The sequence below is a fragment of the Debaryomyces hansenii genome (genome assembly GCF_000006445.2).
Source record: "Debaryomyces hansenii CBS767 chromosome B complete sequence".
NCBI lineage: Eukaryota > Fungi > Ascomycota > Pichiomycetes > Serinales > Debaryomycetaceae > Debaryomyces > Debaryomyces hansenii.
In genome coordinates this window covers 586,392-605,835 of record NC_006044.2, presented here as the reverse complement: position 1 = coordinate 605,835, position 19,444 = coordinate 586,392, and the positions used below count along the sequence as shown (strand labels likewise).

At 35.1% G+C, this 19,444-nt stretch overlaps 14 protein-coding genes across 14 annotated transcripts; 8 read left to right on the top strand and 6 right to left on the bottom strand. All coding sequences in view use genetic code 12, as the record gives it.

Annotated features, from left to right (window-relative positions):
- Nucleotides 1-188: 188 nt before the first annotated feature.
- On the bottom strand, nt 189-494 carry DEHA2B07656g (DEHA2B07656p; the record flags this gene model as incomplete). The annotated part of the gene is made up of 1 exon (XM_457292.1): nt 189-494. One exon carries the CDS (start codon nt 492-494, stop codon nt 189-191), a length of 306 nt encoding a protein of 101 aa, XP_457292.1.
- A 279-nt stretch (nt 495-773) lies between these two features.
- On the bottom strand, nt 774-3,152 carry DEHA2B07634g (DEHA2B07634p; the record flags this gene model as incomplete). The annotated part of the gene is made up of 1 exon (XM_457291.1): nt 774-3,152. One exon carries the CDS (start codon nt 3,150-3,152, stop codon nt 774-776), a length of 2,379 nt encoding a protein of 792 aa, XP_457291.2.
- Nucleotides 3,153-3,899: 747 nt separating this feature from the next.
- On the top strand, nt 3,900-4,928 carry DEHA2B07612g (DEHA2B07612p; the record flags this gene model as incomplete). The annotated part of the gene is made up of 1 exon (XM_457290.1): nt 3,900-4,928. The coding sequence occupies one exon, from the start codon at nt 3,900-3,902 to the stop codon at nt 4,926-4,928; it is 1,029 nt and encodes a 342-aa protein (XP_457290.1).
- Nucleotides 4,929-5,208: 280 nt separating this feature from the next.
- On the top strand, nt 5,209-6,216 carry DEHA2B07590g (DEHA2B07590p; the record flags this gene model as incomplete). The annotated part of the gene is made up of 1 exon (XM_002770048.1): nt 5,209-6,216. The coding sequence occupies one exon, from the start codon at nt 5,209-5,211 to the stop codon at nt 6,214-6,216; it is 1,008 nt and encodes a 335-aa protein (XP_002770094.1).
- A 253-nt stretch (nt 6,217-6,469) lies between these two features.
- On the top strand, nt 6,470-7,109 carry DEHA2B07568g (DEHA2B07568p; the record flags this gene model as incomplete). Its single annotated transcript, XM_457288.1, has 2 exons — nt 6,470-6,527; nt 6,979-7,109. 2 exons carry the CDS (start codon nt 6,470-6,472, stop codon nt 7,107-7,109), a joined length of 189 nt encoding a protein of 62 aa, XP_457288.1.
- Nucleotides 7,110-7,700: 591 nt separating this feature from the next.
- DEHA2B07546g (DEHA2B07546p) lies at nt 7,701-9,122 on the top strand (the record flags this gene model as incomplete). The annotated part of the gene is made up of 2 exons (XM_457287.1): nt 7,701-7,776; nt 7,849-9,122. The coding sequence occupies 2 exons, from the start codon at nt 7,701-7,703 to the stop codon at nt 9,120-9,122; spliced, it is 1,350 nt and encodes a 449-aa protein (XP_457287.1).
- A 209-nt stretch (nt 9,123-9,331) lies between these two features.
- DEHA2B07524g (DEHA2B07524p) lies at nt 9,332-9,892 on the top strand (the record flags this gene model as incomplete). The annotated part of the gene is made up of 1 exon (XM_457286.1): nt 9,332-9,892. The coding sequence occupies one exon, from the start codon at nt 9,332-9,334 to the stop codon at nt 9,890-9,892; it is 561 nt and encodes a 186-aa protein (XP_457286.1).
- A 323-nt stretch (nt 9,893-10,215) lies between these two features.
- On the bottom strand, nt 10,216-10,965 carry DEHA2B07502g (DEHA2B07502p; the record flags this gene model as incomplete). The annotated part of the gene is made up of 1 exon (XM_457285.1): nt 10,216-10,965. One exon carries the CDS (start codon nt 10,963-10,965, stop codon nt 10,216-10,218), a length of 750 nt encoding a protein of 249 aa, XP_457285.1.
- Nucleotides 10,966-11,358: 393 nt separating this feature from the next.
- DEHA2B07480g (DEHA2B07480p) lies at nt 11,359-12,186 on the bottom strand (the record flags this gene model as incomplete). Its single annotated transcript, XM_457284.1, has 1 exon — nt 11,359-12,186. The coding sequence occupies one exon, from the start codon at nt 12,184-12,186 to the stop codon at nt 11,359-11,361; it is 828 nt and encodes a 275-aa protein (XP_457284.2).
- Nucleotides 12,187-12,800: 614 nt separating this feature from the next.
- On the top strand, nt 12,801-15,515 carry DEHA2B07458g (DEHA2B07458p; the record flags this gene model as incomplete). Its single annotated transcript, XM_457283.2, has 1 exon — nt 12,801-15,515. The coding sequence occupies one exon, from the start codon at nt 12,801-12,803 to the stop codon at nt 15,513-15,515; it is 2,715 nt and encodes a 904-aa protein (XP_457283.2).
- A 212-nt stretch (nt 15,516-15,727) lies between these two features.
- On the top strand, nt 15,728-16,537 carry DEHA2B07436g (DEHA2B07436p; the record flags this gene model as incomplete). The annotated part of the gene is made up of 1 exon (XM_457282.2): nt 15,728-16,537. The coding sequence occupies one exon, from the start codon at nt 15,728-15,730 to the stop codon at nt 16,535-16,537; it is 810 nt and encodes a 269-aa protein (XP_457282.2).
- A 45-nt stretch (nt 16,538-16,582) lies between these two features.
- Nucleotides 16,583-17,422, bottom strand: DEHA2B07414g (DEHA2B07414p; the record flags this gene model as incomplete). The annotated part of the gene is made up of 1 exon (XM_457281.1): nt 16,583-17,422. The coding sequence occupies one exon, from the start codon at nt 17,420-17,422 to the stop codon at nt 16,583-16,585; it is 840 nt and encodes a 279-aa protein (XP_457281.2).
- Nucleotides 17,423-17,605: 183 nt separating this feature from the next.
- Nucleotides 17,606-18,076, top strand: DEHA2B07392g (mitochondrial 37S ribosomal protein MRPS8; the record flags this gene model as incomplete). The annotated part of the gene is made up of 1 exon (XM_457280.1): nt 17,606-18,076. The coding sequence occupies one exon, from the start codon at nt 17,606-17,608 to the stop codon at nt 18,074-18,076; it is 471 nt and encodes a 156-aa protein (XP_457280.2).
- A 96-nt stretch (nt 18,077-18,172) lies between these two features.
- On the bottom strand, nt 18,173-19,309 carry DEHA2B07370g (DEHA2B07370p; the record flags this gene model as incomplete). The annotated part of the gene is made up of 1 exon (XM_457279.1): nt 18,173-19,309. One exon carries the CDS (start codon nt 19,307-19,309, stop codon nt 18,173-18,175), a length of 1,137 nt encoding a protein of 378 aa, XP_457279.2.
- Nucleotides 19,310-19,444: the final 135 nt, after the last annotated feature.

Sequence of the window (19,444 nt, the reverse complement as noted above, 5' to 3'; positions counted from 1 at the left end):
TATATGAGTTTGTATTCATAAAGTAGTATTTAATCTAATTTCATGTCATAAGGTATACATAAAATATACGAATAATTACTGTACAAGAGGTTGAATATCGTTATCATCAGCTTCGATTCACCTATATTTTCATTATTAGGATGATCGTCAATCATTTACTCTTAGAACATTAGCATGTCATGAAATCCTCAGCCTCCACTTTCTGATATATCGTGGAACATGGATATTTCCACCGAAACTTTTGGTTTCACTTCAGAATCTTTTTTACTTTCACAGTTTGCACAATTCTTACATTTATTTATACTATCTTCCATGATGATTTCATTATCTTGATCACAAGTTTCAGTTTCATTCTCCCCATATGGTTTCTGAAAATGTCCCCTGGTGGTAACTATCCGTTTTGCTAATCTATGATCACCCCTCCTATTAAATTCCGAATTCGCTTTACTATTAATATTGGCATTTGTTGCACCAGAATTGACATTTAACTCCATTTTGAAAGATTATTTAAGGACCGTTTATTTCCGTAAAATCCCTTATATTAAAAGGACAACAAGAATACAAGTCGGAGAATATAATTTTAAAATGTTATTTATTTGGGAACCAAACAAGTACAGTGTGAGAAATGGTTCCACTTTTCCATTCGCAGCTAATTCGGTGACCGATTCTATTTATGAGACCCGAGATTTTGTGTCTACGTTGAACAATAGAATGTATAAAATGCTGAATGAGCTCTATTTTGTAAGTAGTCTATATATCGTCTAATTCGTAATCTAGAGGTTATGATTTTGGTTTGTGCATCTCAAGCCAATGATCAATATACCAATAGCGATTGATAAAAATTTGTATTTCAAACCATCGTCAACGGAATCATTTCTTGCATGCGATTTCTTTGGTGTACTATAACTACCAGTAATGAGATATTTCAACTGGTTAAAAATAGGGGTATTAACAACCTCTTCTGAAATTGTCGAATCACCTGAAATATCCTCCCAATTATCATCCTCTTCCGTGTAATTTTCATGGTGATCCTCATTATCATCATCATAATCATAATATGACGTATTAAACGATGAATCATAATCATTATTCCTAAATATTTGAGATTTATATTTCTTAACTCCATGATTTCCTCTTGGCGTAAATATTTCATCATCATCTATTTCATCAGCTTCGAAGCTATTAGACAATACTCGCTTATTAAATTTGTCATTATGCTTCATAAATCCATAATCATCTTCATCATCTTTATCAATACTATTAATAAAATCACTAGTAAATTCAAAGCGATCTTCATCATGCCCGGGTATTATCTTGAATGGTAACAAGCTCTTCGTTAGTATACCAACAACATTGTTATCGTAGTTATATTTCCTGGATAATATTGGGTTGACAGAGACAGATCTGAGTACTCTTTTCTTGTGGATTAGTAAGTCTCTCGATTTTTCAATCAATTTTGCATCAGAATATTCTATCTTGCGATTGAAGTTCCTCAAGCTTGTGGTAGATTGCTTATGTGATAACTTTTTAATGTTCTTCTTTTGTTTCTGCAATTCGAATCCAATGTAAGATAGCAATTTTTCATTATGCAATTTTAAGGAATGCAATTCGAACTTCAATTTCATAATCTCTTGTTTGGTCATATCATTAGTCATAATATTGTGATCAATGAGTAAACTTGATTTGGACGATCCTGTTGTATTTAATGAGCTTCTATTCGAAGGAATGTTGTTATAGCCATTTAATTTATTGAACGTTGAATTTCTAACCGACTTACCATCGGTGTGTGCGATTAATTCAGGTAGTTCTTCAATGCTTTCGAATTTATTATTATTTTGAGATAATGTGGAGTTCGTATTACTATTATAATATTTGTCAGGTCCTGAGGTGCTCCTTAAAGTCAGCTCAAGAGGTTCAAATTCCACCTTAATAGGCAAAATGTCATGCGAATTATAACGAGAATGGTTCGGCTTTGAATTCGAATACCTTCTCTTAGTTGTGTTATTTATTGAATTGTCCATATTAAAATATGATGTATTATTCGCAGTCAATTTCAATGGCGACAATATGAAATCATCATTTAAATCAAGATGAGAATTATGCTTTAAAGTAGCAGGTAATGATTGGCGTTTCAATTCTTTCGATTCTGGATCGGGAGAGGCCGGAAACTTAAAGTTCAAATCAGGTTCTAAATTCGGAATTCTATCTTTCTGGGAACTATTATTAGGGAATACAAAATCGTTTGCAATTTTTAAAGATTCATCTCGTTTAATTGGAGATGATGATGTAAACTGACCATTCATATCGTCTGCTAAATAACTTAGTATCTGCGAATCTTGATCTTCGTCAAGCTCCAAATCAGAATTATTAACATCTGATTCATCACTTAGATTATTCATAGTGTGAGCGTAGGTATCTACATGAATTACGCTATCGTCAAATTCGTGGCAATGGTTCGATGCGTTAGAGTTGTTATTACTCTTGTGAATATCATTCTCAGCATCTGGGTTTAATAGGTCATTTTGTTTAGTCAAGTATTCAATCTGATCAATGAGAACTAGTTTAGAATTTTGCTCCAATTCGTAATTGCTCTGCAAAATCTTGAATTGCTTCAGTAACGCATTATATTTATCCAATAGTTCGTCATCAATCTTGTCAAATTGTTCGTCCTCAAGCCTTTTGCTATTCAATTCGTTAGTCATCTTGTTGATCTTCAACTGCAAATCATCAATTAGCTCCTTATAATAAAAGATCTCCTGTTCGTATAACTCCTTGTTCTTGTTATGATCATTTTCAATATGCTTTAGTAAGGTCTCATACTTATTTATTGTGCCAGACTGCTCCCGATTCGTCTGCACCTTGCTTTGTAATTCCTGTTCAATTTGTTCGTATTCACTCAACAAGTTATTATATTTCAATAACAAGTCGGCATATCCCCGTTCTAGCTTGTTGTAGTTCTGTGTTAACGTTACCAACTTCTGTTGTCTGATTGGACTGACTACTTCGGCCTTACTAGGAGATCCAATTTTTCCTTTGCTTTTGTTCGCCCCGTTAAGTGAGTTCATGGAATTCTTGCCACTCAATGGTCGGTTGGGCGTGCTGGGCTGAATATTCACTATAACAGAGCTATCATTCTCTTTAGAATCATCCATAATTCCTCGATTTTTGTCTATGTTTACAGTCCGATTAACTGGAATTTGCTTGTCTTCTGTCTAACTTAAATTAAATATTGGTTTAAAGAGTGTAATTTAGTTGGTATGGGGTTGTCAATATTGTTTCTCTGAGAACTGTAAAAGCTCAATCGTCACTTCTTGTAATAGTGTTTATTGGAACCGCTTATAGACTTTGTTTTCTTTTTGTTTTTTTTTTGGGAATTAGTACCCAGATTACGTAACAAATATAAACGAACCCCAATGAAATCTAACAGTTCACTTACTTCTAGATTAGGAAGTCTATATTTATAACCGACATTCGCGGATTTATTTCCTATTACGGCATTCAACCACAATAGATAAGGACATAATACTACTTCGCTCTACTCCGAGTCTCAGTTCGAGAGGAGTCAATATCGCTAAGATGATCCCCTTTGATTTGGTGGGATTATGCAAACGCAAGGTGTGTTCAACCCACATATATTATCAGTTGGAGTCAATTGCTTATATTTAGGGTAGTTGCTGATAAAAGTGAAAAATTTAGTTTATTTCTTACCCTGCTAATATACATATATACATATATTATATAAAACAAGTTGAATATCTTTACAGATACGATAACTAATCAATCACAGCATATTCAATATAGCAAAAATCTAAGCAATTGCATATATTGACATTTATTCTTACTTTACTAATCTACACTATTGTTGTACAATTCTGCACCACTAAAAATACCTATTCACCATGATTAAGGTCTTATCGCAAAAAGATTTTCAAGAGAAAATTGTTACCCAATATACGGATGTAATTGGGGAAAAGTTAGGTGGGAAGGTGTTGAAATTTTCAGACGAATGGTTTGCGGAGGCAGAAAACTTGATCAAACCGAAGGCACCAATTTTTGATGCTAACAAGTTTGTTCCAGCCGGGAAGTGGTATGATGGGTGGGAAACACGTAGACACAATACCGAAGAAGCGGATTATGTTATTATCAAGATGGGAGTGGCATCTGCCAAATTGATAGGATGCGAAATCGACACTGCGTTCTTCAATGGTAACCATGCTCCACATATATCCGTCGAGGCTGTTTCGTTGGGTGAAGATGAAGGCGTTGAGTCGCTTCCAGATTCCAAGTGGGAGTCGGTGATCCCAAAAACTGAATGTGGACCTTCACAAAAGCACTTCTTTGTTAGAGATTCTATCACAGAAACTAATTATACTCATGCTAGGTTGAGAATGTATCCAGATGGAGGAATTGCAAGATTCAGATTGTACGGGTCGGTTGTTCCAATCCTTCCTAGTGATTCCACGACCATTTTGGATACGGCATCTGTCCTCAATGGGGGTGTGGCCATTGATAGATCGGACCAACACTTTGGAACTGCTGATAATTTGTTATTGCCAGGTAGAGGCCATGATATGGGTGATGGTTGGGAAACAAAGAGATCGAGGGAACCGGGTCACGTAGACTGGGTAGTCATTAGGTTGGGTGCCTCAACGAAGATTAGCAGTGTCCTTGTTGATACGCTTCACTTTAGGGGTAACTTCCCCCAAAAGATCAATGTAAAGGCTATTAAGGTTGTTAATGATAAAGAGATACCTCGTTTTGACAGTGATAAATGGGACTTATTGGTCGGTGATTCAAAGACGGGCCCTGATAAGGAACTCGAATTCAAGGTATCTGGAGATAAAGTTTATTCGCATGTTTTGTTTACTATGATTCCTGACGGGGGTGTTAAAAGAGTAAGAGTTTTCGGCAATATCGTTTCGAACTAGGTATTACAGAGGTGATTCTCGTTGTAATTCATAGAACTTACATTTCCAAAAACGTAAAAAAAATAAAAAATAAAACACTGATTAACTAGTGAGGGTGGGAATATATCGTACATATGAATATAAACATCGCTAATTCAGCTTGTAGGTCACAAAACAAATTAAAAGATCAAATGGACATGTAGGAGCATATATTACAGTTTTTGATGAGCTTCGCAGCATATAATTATAAAATTCGCAGCAGTTCTGAAGATTCATGGAAGAACTTTTTCTTCACATACAAATGTCAAGAATAATAACATACCCAAAGCTAGTATCATGTTTGAACCAGCGAATACCAGTATTTGATTTCATGAACTTACCGAATGATATTTCGGGTATTTTAAGCGACGAAATCCAATATAAATTGTTGCCCCATTTGTTAGCATTAATTGATGTCAATCCATATTATATCAAATCCTTCTTGAAAAAATATATTAACACGATAGAATCAACAAATAATGAAGTGATAGAAGATATCTACGAATTGTATTGCAATGAATCTATTTTAAATGCTGTTGAAATGGGACCAACGGAGATTGATACGATTCTGTACCCTGTAGGTGGATTCAAGATGGAAAATGTGTCGAATAATGGATTAGTAGTAATTAAAGAGACTCCAAAGTTGATATCAGGCAAGGGAACTACAGGACTAAGGACATGGGAAGCGGCCCTATTCTTAGCAAATTACTTGAATTCTAACCCAGTAGATTTTAGTAACAAAAGTATCTGTGAATTAGGTACCGGTACAGGATTGGTGGGATTAGCATTAGCTAAGTACTATCACAAGGAGATTAACCCTTTGAGTGAAATCATATTCACAGATGGTGATGCTTCACTAATTGAAAACTTGAGTAAAACTTTCCAACTTAATGGTTTAATAGTCGACTCTACAATAAAGACACAACAATTACTTTGGGGAACAACTAACCCGAGCGACCCAGAGTTTATCCTGACTCCTCCTTCTACAGACTACGTCGTTGCTGCTGATGTCACGTACGATTCATCAATTCTTCCGTTATTGTGCTCGACAATCAACGATTTTTTTAATAATGGTACGAAATTGGCTCTTATTGCTGCAACTGTGAGAAACGAAGAAACATTGAACGACTGGCATGACGAGTTACAGAAACGTTTCGAAGGAAACTTCAGGGTTATAGAGAAATGTGATCAACCTGCATTGATTGACAGCAATTGTTGGTTTAAGTACACCACGCCCGAAATAAGAATTTATCAAATTACTCCAGCCTAATACTACGACTGCAGTATACAACATGTCACTTCAGATGACAATAGAACCTTATACAAAGAGCCTAGAGAGAGACGTATATAGTAGTATAAGTGATCTCTGTAAATTATTCGTGTATATACCAATAATACCTTACATTAATTTTAATTGGACAAAACAGACAACCGAGTCCCGAACAAAATTGAAATACTATTCAAGTTGAACTACAAGTTTTGTTAACTAATTATATATATATAATATTAACATATCAGATATAATGCCTCCAAGATTCCCAACCCCTGTTATCAAGCATTACTGGCCATTTGCCGTTGGTGGTATGTACTATTTTTATATTTAAGGAAGAGATTGATTAAGAATTTTTACTGGTGTCCGACGTATTTCCAAAGTTCCCATGATATAGGCTAACGTGGTTTCTAATCCCTAGCATCATGGGCTACGTATTGGTATATTACGATTTATTTTGTTGAATTCCATTTTTCATTTTAGATGAATAAATGAAATGACTAGAACCATTTGGGATGAATTTACAGATAATTATAATTGAAGAAAACCCACCAGAAGAAAATAATCCTAGATAATAGAGAGTCATTGTAGAGATTATTATTCGAGGATATTGATTGACTTGAGTGTTACATTAGAATGTTGTATTGTGGAAGCCAATCGGACCGTATGGGAAACATGGTGAAATTTTATGGTATTGGAAAATGATCTCTTCACTCTTAAGCAATCAGCTATATTAGAGAATACATTACTAACGTGAAATAGCTGGTATTACTTACTTTTTAATCTACAAAGCTAGTGTTGCATCAATGAACTCTGATGAATTCATTAACGATCCAAGACACCCAAGATTCGCTAGCGGTGGTAAATTCATTGATTTAAATAAAACCAATTAATTTATATAACTAATTGAATTTTATCCCACTAAATAATTAAAATGCATTTGAAACGACGTTTGATGCTGAAAAATTATATAACATTATGAATATATATATTTAGATTAATTCATTGTAGTTTAGATTGATTGTGTTCAATATTGAACGGTTTTCAGGAAAACTAGAAGGTGAAATGCAATGGGAATCGAGTATATGTATCAAACAGAAACCTATATATATTCATGTATAATGCCTTGTGGTAAAGTATCAACAATATTGGCAGATCTGGGATGAAAGTTAAAGCGTACATTCTATGATTTTGGCCTTGATTCAGAAATTGTTTGCTACATACAATTTTTTTTTTAACTCTCTTATGTACCTGAGCAGAAGCTTCCGACCTGACTCTTATACTCTACGTTAACAAGAGAACAAACTGAACAATTAGTAGTCAATATAAACTATATAAACATATAGCTAAGAAAAATTGCGTGCATATAAACAAGCCCCTTTGTCCCTCAAAATTCAGATGTTCACTGTATGGGCGATTCAGAAGTTGTTTGTTAATTAGATACCTCTTGAAGTTTGGGAAAATATATCGAATAAATAATCAAGATGGATCTTTTAAAAGACGCCACTAAAAACATTTCATTATACGAAGTCAAGGCTTACGTTCGTAAGGCCCAAAATGGTATGTATTCATTTGTTAGCGATAGCTTAACTCATATTCTCAAATAGATTATTAACATTTCTCTTATAACAGTTGCTATGAATTTGACTGAAATGGAATCGAAGGTTCGTGAAGCAACGAACAATGAGCCATGGGGTGCCTCGTCGACGTTGATGCAACAAATTGCAGCAGGAACTTATAATTATAGAGAAAGGGAAGAGATCGTGAGCTTCATATTTCGTCGTTTCACCGAAAAGGCCGCCAATGAATGGAGGCAAATATACAAGTCATTGCAATTATTAGAATATTTGATTAAAAATGGATCGGAGAGAATTATTGATGATGTGAGGTCCAACTTATCATTGATTCAAATGTTGAAATCATTCCATTATATCGATTCTAAGGGTAGAGACCAGGGGCTTAATGTTAGAAACAGGTCTAAGACATTAATATCATTATTAAATGACGATGCATTAATCAGGTCTGAACGTAAAAAGGCCAGGAATAACGCAAAGAAATTTGGCGGTGTTTCGTCAGGTGCATTTGGCGGTGCAGCTTCAATTACATCCGGATCTAACGCAGGTTACGACGATGATTATACTAATAAGGTTTATGGTGACGGTGGTGTTTATGGTGAAAGATACGAAGATCCGGCAGCGGAATACAACAGCAATTCCAATGAGAATTTTGAAGAATATGACGTTGAAACTTCAAACAGTTCTTCGAAACCAACTACTGGCTCCTCAAAGGTTCATGCAACTGCAACATCTTCCAAGTCTAAACCTCAACCACAAGAACCACAGCAAGATTTATTACAAGATTTAGTTACATTTGACGGACCTAGCTCTTCGGCTAATGCAAATTCAGCTCCTGTTCAAGATGACGATGATGACTTTGATGATTTCCAAGCTGCCCCATCGCAACCACAAAAGCAGACCATTTCCAACAGCTTATCAAACTTATACCAACAACAACCACAACAGCAAAGCTTTTTCCAACAACAACAACCACAACAGCAACCAAACGTTATGCAACAACAACAGCAGTTTAGTAATAGAGCTCCAAGCTATAATAATATAAACACATCGTCGAGTTCTGCACCTACTTCTGGTCCGGCCAAATCATCGAATAATGATGCCTTCTCATCTTTATTTTCTTCTGCAAAATCAAAAACTAAGACTTCAAGTCCTTCTATCAACAGCCCCAAAAAAGAACAAAATACCTCTGCTGCTACTACTAACAATGATGATTTCTTTGGTGATTTCAGCTCCAACAACACTTCAACTGCAAACGGAAATGGTGCGAACGCTAACAACAATAGTAATAATAGTAACAGCAATGCTGAAGTTGATTTATTAAGTTTCTAGATAGGAATATTAGTTATTGAAAAATTTTATGTATGTTTTATATTTATTTCATCTAAACATCTTACTTTTAGTTATCTAGTATGAGCCTGGTCATATATTCTAAAGATTTCCATGGAGCCTGTATATAATTGGAATACCAATATAAATTGGAAATTTTTCAAGGGTCAATCCAAGTAGTTGATTAGAAAGTAGTAATTATTGAATCAAATATGTTCAAACCTGTTAACTTTACTAGACAAACCAGATTATTTTCTTCATCCGCAAGAAATTGGGGTACTAAGGTTTTCATAACTCCTTCAATTGGAGGTGTTAAGCAATCTCCAATCAAGTTTGAATTGTATGATGAAGTCGTCCCAAAGACTACTGAAAACTTTAGAGCTTTATGTACCGGAGAAAAAGGATTTGGTTACGCCAATTCTATCTTCCATAGAGTGATTCCAAACTTTATGTTGCAAGGTGGTGATTTTGAAACTGGTAAAGGTTACGGTGGTAGATCAATTTACGGTCAAAAATTCTCAGACGAAAACTTTCAAAAGAAGCACGAAAAGGCAGGTTTATTGAGTATGGCTAATGCTGGACCAAATACCAATGGTTCTCAATTCTTCATCACAACTGTTCCTTGTCCATGGTTGGATGGTGCTCACGTTGTTTTTGGTGAGGTTATTGAAGGTATGGATATTGTCAAGAAGATTGAAGCTCAAGGTTCTGGTAGTGGTGCTCCACAATCTTCTATCGTTATCGAAGAATGTGGTGAACTTAAGGACAATTAAATAATATGTATTTAGGATATATTTAGTACATAATAATAAATTATGTGAATAGTTAAATGCATTTAAAATATGTATATACCTAAACGTGGAAAAGCTGTTCGGAGATAAAAAAATATATACGTTCAACAAAAATAATAGAAACCAGATTATCAAGGAAATAACAAAAATAATGAATAAATTAACGTACTTGAAATTTTAAACTCTAGAAAGGTTTCTATAGTTTTATGAATTCGAATTAAATTTACCAACCAAATTTGTAATGGCAAGAAATTTAATCCCTAATTATATGGGAATGATTTAAAGACCTAAGAATTTAAAGACGTTTAAATTTTAAGGTTTGGGTGTGGTTCATCTTTTGGAAGTAAGTCCTTTGGTAATTTCTTCTTTAATTGAGCTAACTTATCGTAATCTCCACCTAAGATTCTGGCAACAACCAAATCATCTCTATCTCTGATTTCTCTTGTAGACTTTCCTTCGTTACTCAAGAATTCCTTAGCCTTTTCGGTATCACCACGGAAGTAATCTTCCATAGCTCTCAATCTTAATTCCTTTTCGGCCCATTCTGGACCATCATTTGCTCTTCTAGCCATTTGCGCAGTGTATTTGGAGTAGGCAACGTAGGCGAATATTGGGAGAACCAAATAGAAATATGGAAATTCCCATCCTTCAGCCTTTTCAGTTTCTCTGACAATTCTCCACTTTAATTCACCAGTATTTTCATCTTTATATGGGATTTTATCAATGATTTTACCTGAATCTTTAGTAACAAACTGGAAGTTCTTTAAGTCCTGAGAGTTATCTTTGAACAAATCTAATTGTTCCTTTGGAATACCTGGAAGTATAAAGTTCCATTCTGAATGGTTACGTTTGTAGTATAAGTTTTGCAACTCGGAAATAGTTTTGAATTCTTGATCAGTTGGGACTCTTGGGGTACCATCTGGGTTTGTATAAATCTTGGTAATTGATGATAATGAATCCAATTTATTACGAATATCTTGTTCTAAGGGATAATTGAATTTACCAAACTTATGTTTAAATAAGCCGTTTAACGGAAACTTCCAAGTTAATCTCATTATGGGATAGTATCTTTCAATTTAAAATACCACTGATATTGCCAGCTAAATCTTGGTTTGAATGTAAAGTGTTTTCAATTAATTTCTATTGGTTAGTTGATGAAAATTTATGGTTCGGTGTAACATGCAAAAAGCGCGAAATTTTCAAAATTTAGTTTACAGGTTAACAAATTACCATACTGAATCTATTATATACTACAATTTATTAGTGAATGCTATATATGCTGATTAGTTGAAAGCTTGCTTCTAGTAATATAATGATACTTTCTTTTTATTTTTATCACTCCATAACGTACAATTAAGCTTGAATTGAATTTAATGTGGTTTCGCAGCTAATAGTAATGCCATAATTTGTTGAATTGATATCATGCTATCAAATCACAGATTTATCAGTTATTTCTTCGTAGAACCAAAATCTCCAAAGCCCATCATGGATGCTATATCATTATTACCTTCGTCGGTTTTATTTTTTTGTGCTATCTTGTTCTGTTTTGACTTGAGTCTCTTCTCCTTTCTTTTGGCCTGCTGGTTCTTTTCAAACTCCTGTCGCCTGGCTATCCTTTCCTTTATGTTTGTCTTGTTGTTACCGGAGTTTTTGTCTTGTGTCAGCTTTGTTATCAAAGATTCTAGGGTAAGTCTAACCTCGTCAACCGTAGCTCGCCTTACATTTCCATCTAATATTTCTGTATCTTCTCCATCATGTTTCGTTACCAATGATTGTGACCTTTGAACATGCAGGGGAGAATTTATATGGTCTATTAATGCCAAATTATCCCGAAAAGACAAGTCACAAACCAGACAGAAGAAGCCAAATTTTTTATTTTTTCCATAAGAGGCGGTATTCAATGGATTTATAATAGTATGCTGATTGACAGCTGATAACAGCTCATTAAGTAACTTATCTCTATGGGTTAGGTATGATAAGGGCTTATCTGCATTTATGGTTGAATTGCTAAGGTTTGGAGTAGATGAGATGGCCTTTTTAGATGACTTGCTTTTTGCTTCCTTAGCATACGCATCAACATTCCAGGTTTTCCTTCCATATTGATCGATACTTATTTTATTGTTATCGTTGTCCTTATCTTCTTCCATGGTAAAGTAGAGTAAAGGTAAAAGAATGGTTTTAAATTCATATCGCGAATTAATTTTTTTTCTATAGAAAGTAATACTTAAACGAAATTTACATGGATATGGCAATGATCCGTCGTAGGCTTTGCTCATATAAAATAAATAAATAGAAAGCAATCTTGATTTAATATTAAGAGAAGATGGGCAAAAAAAGATGGATAATTTATGTATAACACTACAGCCTTTCTCTCCATATATTGCAAAATTTCACAGTTTACATATTAATTCAATTTATTTCTCAGAAAGATTTAATCTGCTTGCAAAAATATTAAAATATTAAACTTGTTAGCCAATATTTGTTTATTGGCTCGCTTGTTACATACCAACAGCTTCCTAATTACATGTCTAAAAAATACGACTTTACAAGTAATGACAAAATTATATCAGTACGGGCAAATGATTGTTATATATAGGTATATCTTATAATTTCACGTAAACAAACCATTTCACTTAGAATCAATAGTGTCTTCCACTACAATATCTATAATATAATTCATATAGTGGCACTGTGTAAAATTTTAGTAGAGCTACAGAGAACTATGAGACGAATTTGAAACAATTTTCACGGAACAATTCGTAAATTCAACCAACTTCAGTTAAGGGAGAACCCCCAAATATCTCCACAGTGACAAAGCTTGGTATACAAGGTCTACGGCCCAACTCTTTAGCGACGGATAAATTGCCTAGTTAAAAATAGTTTTAACAAAATGATTACAAAACGTTGTCTCCACATTTTAAATAGGAAATGCACCCGCATTCATTTTTCGTCGGTGTCATTTCTAAACATGGAATTCGATCCGGACCACAATTACTTAGTATTTGTGGATATAAAAGGAGGCCCATCCTGTAAATCTACAAATAATTGTAAGAAGACAACTGGGTATTATCACATTGTACAATTATTAATAATGTCGGAATTCAATATCGAGAGCACCTTAGCTCAGTTAACACTTCAAGAAAAAATCGGTTTACTTGCCGGTATCGATTTCTGGCACACATTTGCCGTTGAAAGATTGAATATTCCAAGCCTCAGGTTCAGTGACGGACCTAATGGTTTGAGAGGAACAAAATTTTTTGATAGTGTTCCATCTGCTTGTTTTCCATGTGGAACGGCATTGGCTGCTACTTTTGACAAGGAGTTATTATTTGAAGCTGGTCGTTTAATGGGAGACGAAGCCAAACACAAGGGCGCACAAGTTGTTTTGGGTCCAACAATGAATATCCAAAGAGGTCCTTTAGGTGGTAGAGGTTTTGAGTCGTTTAGTGAAGATGCACATTTAACAGGGCAAAGTGCAGCTTCGATTATAAATGGTATTCAAGATAAGGGAATCGCTGCTACAATCAAGCATTTTGTTTGTAATGACTTGGAGGATCAACGTAATTCTAGTGATTCTATTCTTACTGAAAGAGCTTTGAGAGAGATTTATTTAGAGCCATTCAGACTTGCCATCAAACACTCGAACCCAGTGGCATTAATGACGGGTTATAATAAGGTAAACGGAGAACATGTTTCACAATCAGAAAGATTGATTCAAGATATTTTACGTAAAGAGTGGGATTGGGATGGTACTACCATGTCTGACTGGTACGGTACCTATACAAGTAAGGAAGCAATCGAAAATGGGTTAGATATTGAAATGCCTGGTCCTTCAATCTTTAGAAATCAATCTGAAGTGGCTGCTATGGTGACTACCAAGGAATTACACATTAAGAAGATTGATGAAAGAGTCACAAATGTTCTTAAGTTAATTAAGTACGCACTCAAATCAGGTGTTCCTGAAAATGCTCCAGAGACTTCGAATGGTAATACACCAGAGACTGCTGCTCTTTTAAGAAAACTTGCTCATGATTCTGTTGTCTTACTTAAAAATGATAACAATGTCTTACCTTTAAGTAAGGATGATAAAATAGCCGTTATTGGACCTAATGCAAAGTTTGCAGCCTACTGTGGTGGAGGATCCGCATCCTTGAGAGCTTATTATACAACTACCCCGTTTGATTCTATTTCGAAAAAATTAAATAAAGATCCAGAATACACTATTGGTGCTTATGGACACAGGTTATTGCCAGCATTAGGACCTCAATTGGTCAATCCAAAAACTGGAAATGCTGGTTACAATTTGAAATATTACCTTGAACCAAAATCTACTTCGGAAAGAACATTAATAGATGAAAGGGATTTAGATTTATCAAACATTTTCTTGGTGGACTACTACAATAAAAAAATAAAGGATGACTTATTCTTTATTGACTTCGACGGTCAGTTTACGCCCGAAGAAACAGCTGATTATGAATTTGGTCTTGCGGTACTTGGTACAGCCCAATTGTTTGTTGACGGTAAATTGGTTGTTGACAACAAGACGGTTCAACAAAGAGGTAACTCCTTCTTCAATAGTGGGTCTAATGAAGTTAGAAATTCCATTTCCTTAGAGAAAGGTAAGACCTACTCCATTAAAATTGAGTTTGGCTCCGCTCCTACGTTTACCGTACCTTCTCACGATTCTGTCAGTTTTGGTGGTGGTGGTGGTATCAACTTGGGACTTGCTAAGGTAATTAATCCAAAAGATGAAATCGCGAAGGCTGCAGAACTTGCTAAAAAAGTAGACAAGGTGGTCTTAAATATTGGGTTAAATCAAGAATGGGAATCAGAAGGGTTTGATCGTCCAGACATGAAATTAATTGGCCACATCAACGAATTAGTTGATGCTGTATTGGATGCCAATCCAAATACCGTTGTTGTCAACCAATCTGGTACTCCAGTTGAGTTTCCATGGATCAAAAAAGCGAATGCATTAGTTCAAGCATGGTATGGCGGTAATGAGTTAGGTAATGGTATAGCTGATGTCTTATTCGGTGACGTTAACCCAAGTGGTAAGTTATCTCTCTCGTTCCCTGTCAAGAATGTTGATAATCCAGCTTATCTTAACTTCAAAACTGAGAAGGGTAGAGTTTTATATGGTGAGGACATTTTCGTTGGTTACAAATACTATGAGAAACTTGAAAGAGAAGTGGCCTTCCCATTCGGTTTTGGTTTGTCCTACACTAAGTTTGATATTTCTGGTTCAAAGGTCTCCGTTGATGAAAAAGATGATAATTTAACAGTATCTGTGAACGTTAAAAACACAGGTAAAATTGACGGTTCAGAGGTTGTTCAATTCTATATATCGAAAGATGAGAGTGATGTAATCAGACCCGTAAAAGAATTAAAGGGATTCGAAAAGGTACATTTGAAAGCCGGTGCTGATTCCACCGTTTCATTGAAATTGTCTTTGAAGGATTCGATTTCTTTCTTTGACGAGTATCAAGATGAATGGTCAGTTGAAAAGGGTGATTACAAGGTTCATGTTGGTAACAGTAGTGATAATATTACTTCAACTTTGCCTTTTAAGATTGAAAAGGACTTCTTATGGTCAGGCATGTAAGAAACGTAGTCTTATTTAGAGATTTAATGCACAGATATATTAATTTAGAAATGTATTCGAACTGAAAATCAGCTAGACGTTACCTTGTTCTCAAGGAATTTGATCTAGGGCGATAGAATCTATGTAGGAGAATTATAGCGTAGATTTAATTATCGCGAGATAAATCTAGCGTGCATAAATTTGATAATTCAGCGATTGATCTGATAGAGAATATGGCTAATGAAGATATCTTTTCAATGCTCAAAGTAGGCCAAAATGCTGCTTCTAAAATAAGTAAAACCAAAATTGCAAGATTGAAAGAGACCGATGTTTCGGGAAATTTAAATCAAGTGAATCAAAGCATACTATCAAAGGACTTTAATCTTAGATGGAAAATATATGGAACGCATTTAATAACTAATATACCTCAGCAATTAGACGTAAATAGCTATTCTACTAGTAAAGGAGACCAGAAACTAATAAAAATCGCCGCATTTGATCTAGATGGGACGTTGGTGGATACCAAAACGGGCCTGAAGTTTGCTAGAGGAGCTAGTGATTGGAGATGGTGGACTTCAAAGGACTCGAAAAACCTGAATGTGATGGACAAATTGAAAAAATTAGTAACTGATAAATATATAATTGTGATTTTTTCAAATCAAGGAGGAGTGGTAGCTACAAAGACAAGTAAATCGTATTTAGCATTTACGGGCCGCGTTAATAATGTACTCAAAGAACTAAACACAGAGAAAGAAGTTCCAGGCGTACTTGTATATGCGTCACCAAAGAAGCCATCGTCGAAGAATCAGAAAATTGCAGTTAGTTCTGACGAAGATCATGCTATAATGAGGAAACCAAATATAGGTATGTGGAATGAGCTTGCGAAGTATTTTGAAGATCAGGGTTATACAATAGATACAAATAATAGTTTCTTTGTGGGAGATGCGGCCGGAAGATCGAATGACTTTCTGGATAGTGATAAAATGTTTGCTAGAAATGCAGACCTACAATTCAAGATCCCCGAGGAGATCTTTGGACCATAAAAATGACGTTATATACAAAATTAACTAAAAATCACAGCTGTATTATTAGATAAATTCTAATGAGATTTCTTGTAATTTATCATCTAACTCATCATGTTTAGCGGTGATGATCTTGGCTTTGTTCACAGTTTCGTAGTAACCAACGACGTTGTTAATCAATCTTGCATTTTCCTCACCTTTATTCTTCTTTAATTCGTTCAACATATCATAATGAAGTACTATACACTTCAGAATATCTGAAATGTCATTCTCAAATTTAATAGCTTCGTCCGTAGTTTGAGGATAGTTTTTAATGAGAAAGTTAGTATCAAAAGTTCCGTTCCTTGTATTTAAATAAAATTTAATATCATCCTTAATCAAAGCCGTAACTAAACCTTTTGGCAATGGCTTATCCTCTTGGGCTAAGTCTTGCAATAAATAAGAGTAATGTCTTGACTCATCTTCTCTTTCACGCTTAATGAGTTCTTCAGGATCGATAATTCTGACTTCCTTATCTCCAAGCTTTTGAGCGATCTTAGTAATAAACTCGTTCTGGTGAACATATGGAACAACGAAAAACTTATATTTCTCTGCATCTTGCGTGGAGATCAACTTACTACGTCTTTTCAACCCACTACTACTTTCATATTCCTCAAATTCCTTCTCGGTAAAACTACTCTTGGGCTTCTTTTTCTCTATTTGACTACCTGTAACGTATAGCACACCTGAAGCAAAAATAAACATGTAAAAGAGGAAACGTAATTTTGGTGGTTCATTATTTGCTTTTGTTGAGTAGAGTTGTGCTCTCATAGGCATGAATGGCGATGGTTTCAATTGAATAATTGGTATGCGAGCATTGCGCATACCACGAATTCCATTCCTAAGTAACTGGCTTGATCTGAACATCTTTGTGCTTGTTAACAATTGCAGAAAAGGAAGTGACAGTTCTTCACTTCGGGATTTTTCAGCTATTTCCCAGGACCACTGACCAATATTTTCACGTGATTATACCATAAATTTTTCAGGTTAAAAATTATATCAAATCGACAAGAAGTAGCATACAGTAATACAGATTAGCAAGTAACAGTAATGTCGTTGGTTCATTTAGCTAACTTCTGCAGTCATATTAAGAACGTTACCAACGTTCATGTTGCTACCACCTCGGTGCCATTTAGCCGTTTACATTTACAAGTTGCATTAGGATTATATAGAGAAGGTTTTATTTCTTCTATTCAAAAAGGTTCAACCACAGGTCCAGATTTAAAACCAGTCGAAGTTACACCAGATAATATATCCAGTCGTCGTTTGTGGTTGGGATTAAAATATCTTAACAATCAATCGGTAATTAGAGATTTTTCGTTGGTACTGAAGCCAGGCCGTAAAGTCAATTTAACTCCTACTGAAATTAAAGCTCTTGCATCTGGTTTACCAGTCAGATTTATTAAGCCATTACAGCCAGCAGAATGTATCTTTGTAAGGACACCAGCAGATGAGGTTTTAGAGGTACAAGAGGCTGCCAAGAAGGATTTAAAGGGAATGGTTTTATGTCGTATTAAATGATTAAATGGAATAAAAACTGTAGTGTGTACATAGTAATATTTAATTGTATAAATAGAATAGATATATTCGATATTGATATAACTATAAAATGTAGAGTTAAAGAGCTATCTTTTGAGTGTTATTCGTTGCATTCCAAAGTCTCATGTCCACTTGCCAGCCTTTCCACACCATTAATTTCTCTCTGAAATCATCCGTGTGCGAGAAACTAGCAAAGTTTTGCTGAGATACTGAAGCATAATCGTTTTGGGTGAAAACTGGCTTTGCTGGTTTGATTGCCAGTTTCTGTGGAGAACTTTGTGGGACTTCGACCTTCGACGTCGACAGGGGAGCATTTTTCAATTGGCCCTCTAATTCAACAATTCTATCTTGTAAGTCCATACGAGACAATTTTAAATCGGTATTTTCGTCTCTCAATTTTTTAATGGTCGATTTTTGTTGTTCGACAGTAGCTTTCAAAGAGGCAACTTCGGCGTCTCCAACAACGCTAGGTGCTGAATCTATTTTCTCATCCTTCACTTTTTCCTTTTCAGCCTCTTTCTTTATCTTTATCTTGTCATCATCATTCTCTTTTTGCTTGTCATTAGTAGGAGCTTCAGCCGCGACCTTATCTTTCACTTCATCTGCATTCTTCTCATTTTTGCTACTTTCTGTTTTCTTATCAGCCACCTTCTCTACTTTGGCATTGTTATCTTTTACGTTATCCACTTCCACCTCAATTTTAGCATCGTCTACAGTCTTCGGTTCATCCTTCGCCTCCTCTGTAACTTTCTGTTCACCTTTCAACTCCTCTGTAATTTTCAGATCATCCTTCGTAATTTCCAGATCATCTTTCGCATCATTTGTAACTTTCAGTTCATCCTTTGCATTATCTGTAGTATTCATGCCCTTTTCTTCAATCTCATCAGCTTTCTCTTTGTTGTTTTCAGTTTTATCACTTACCACTTTCGCTTCCTGTTCCTTGTCTCCTTCTTCTGGTTCGTCAGCATCTACCTTCGTTGTTTCACCATCAGTTTGAGTATCATTTGTTGCATCTTTTCCATCGGTTTCATCATTTTCTGCCGTCTCTTCGTCCTTATCTTCCTTTCCCTTCTTGGATTTCTTCTTGGACTTCTTCTTCTTCTTTTTCAATTCCTCGAATTTCTTACGAGCGGCTTCCAATCTTTCTTCCTTAGATAATTCTTGCTCGTCGCCGCTTAAAACAGCTGTCTCTTTCTCAGCACTAGGAGATGACATTGTTTAACTATAACTTATGGTAATTGTTAATCTTAGAGTACGTGATCAGTTCGAAAATCAACATTAGATATATCCGTCACGTGAGAATACACGCCAAAATTGTGTCACTATCAATATCAACAGTATAACGATGAT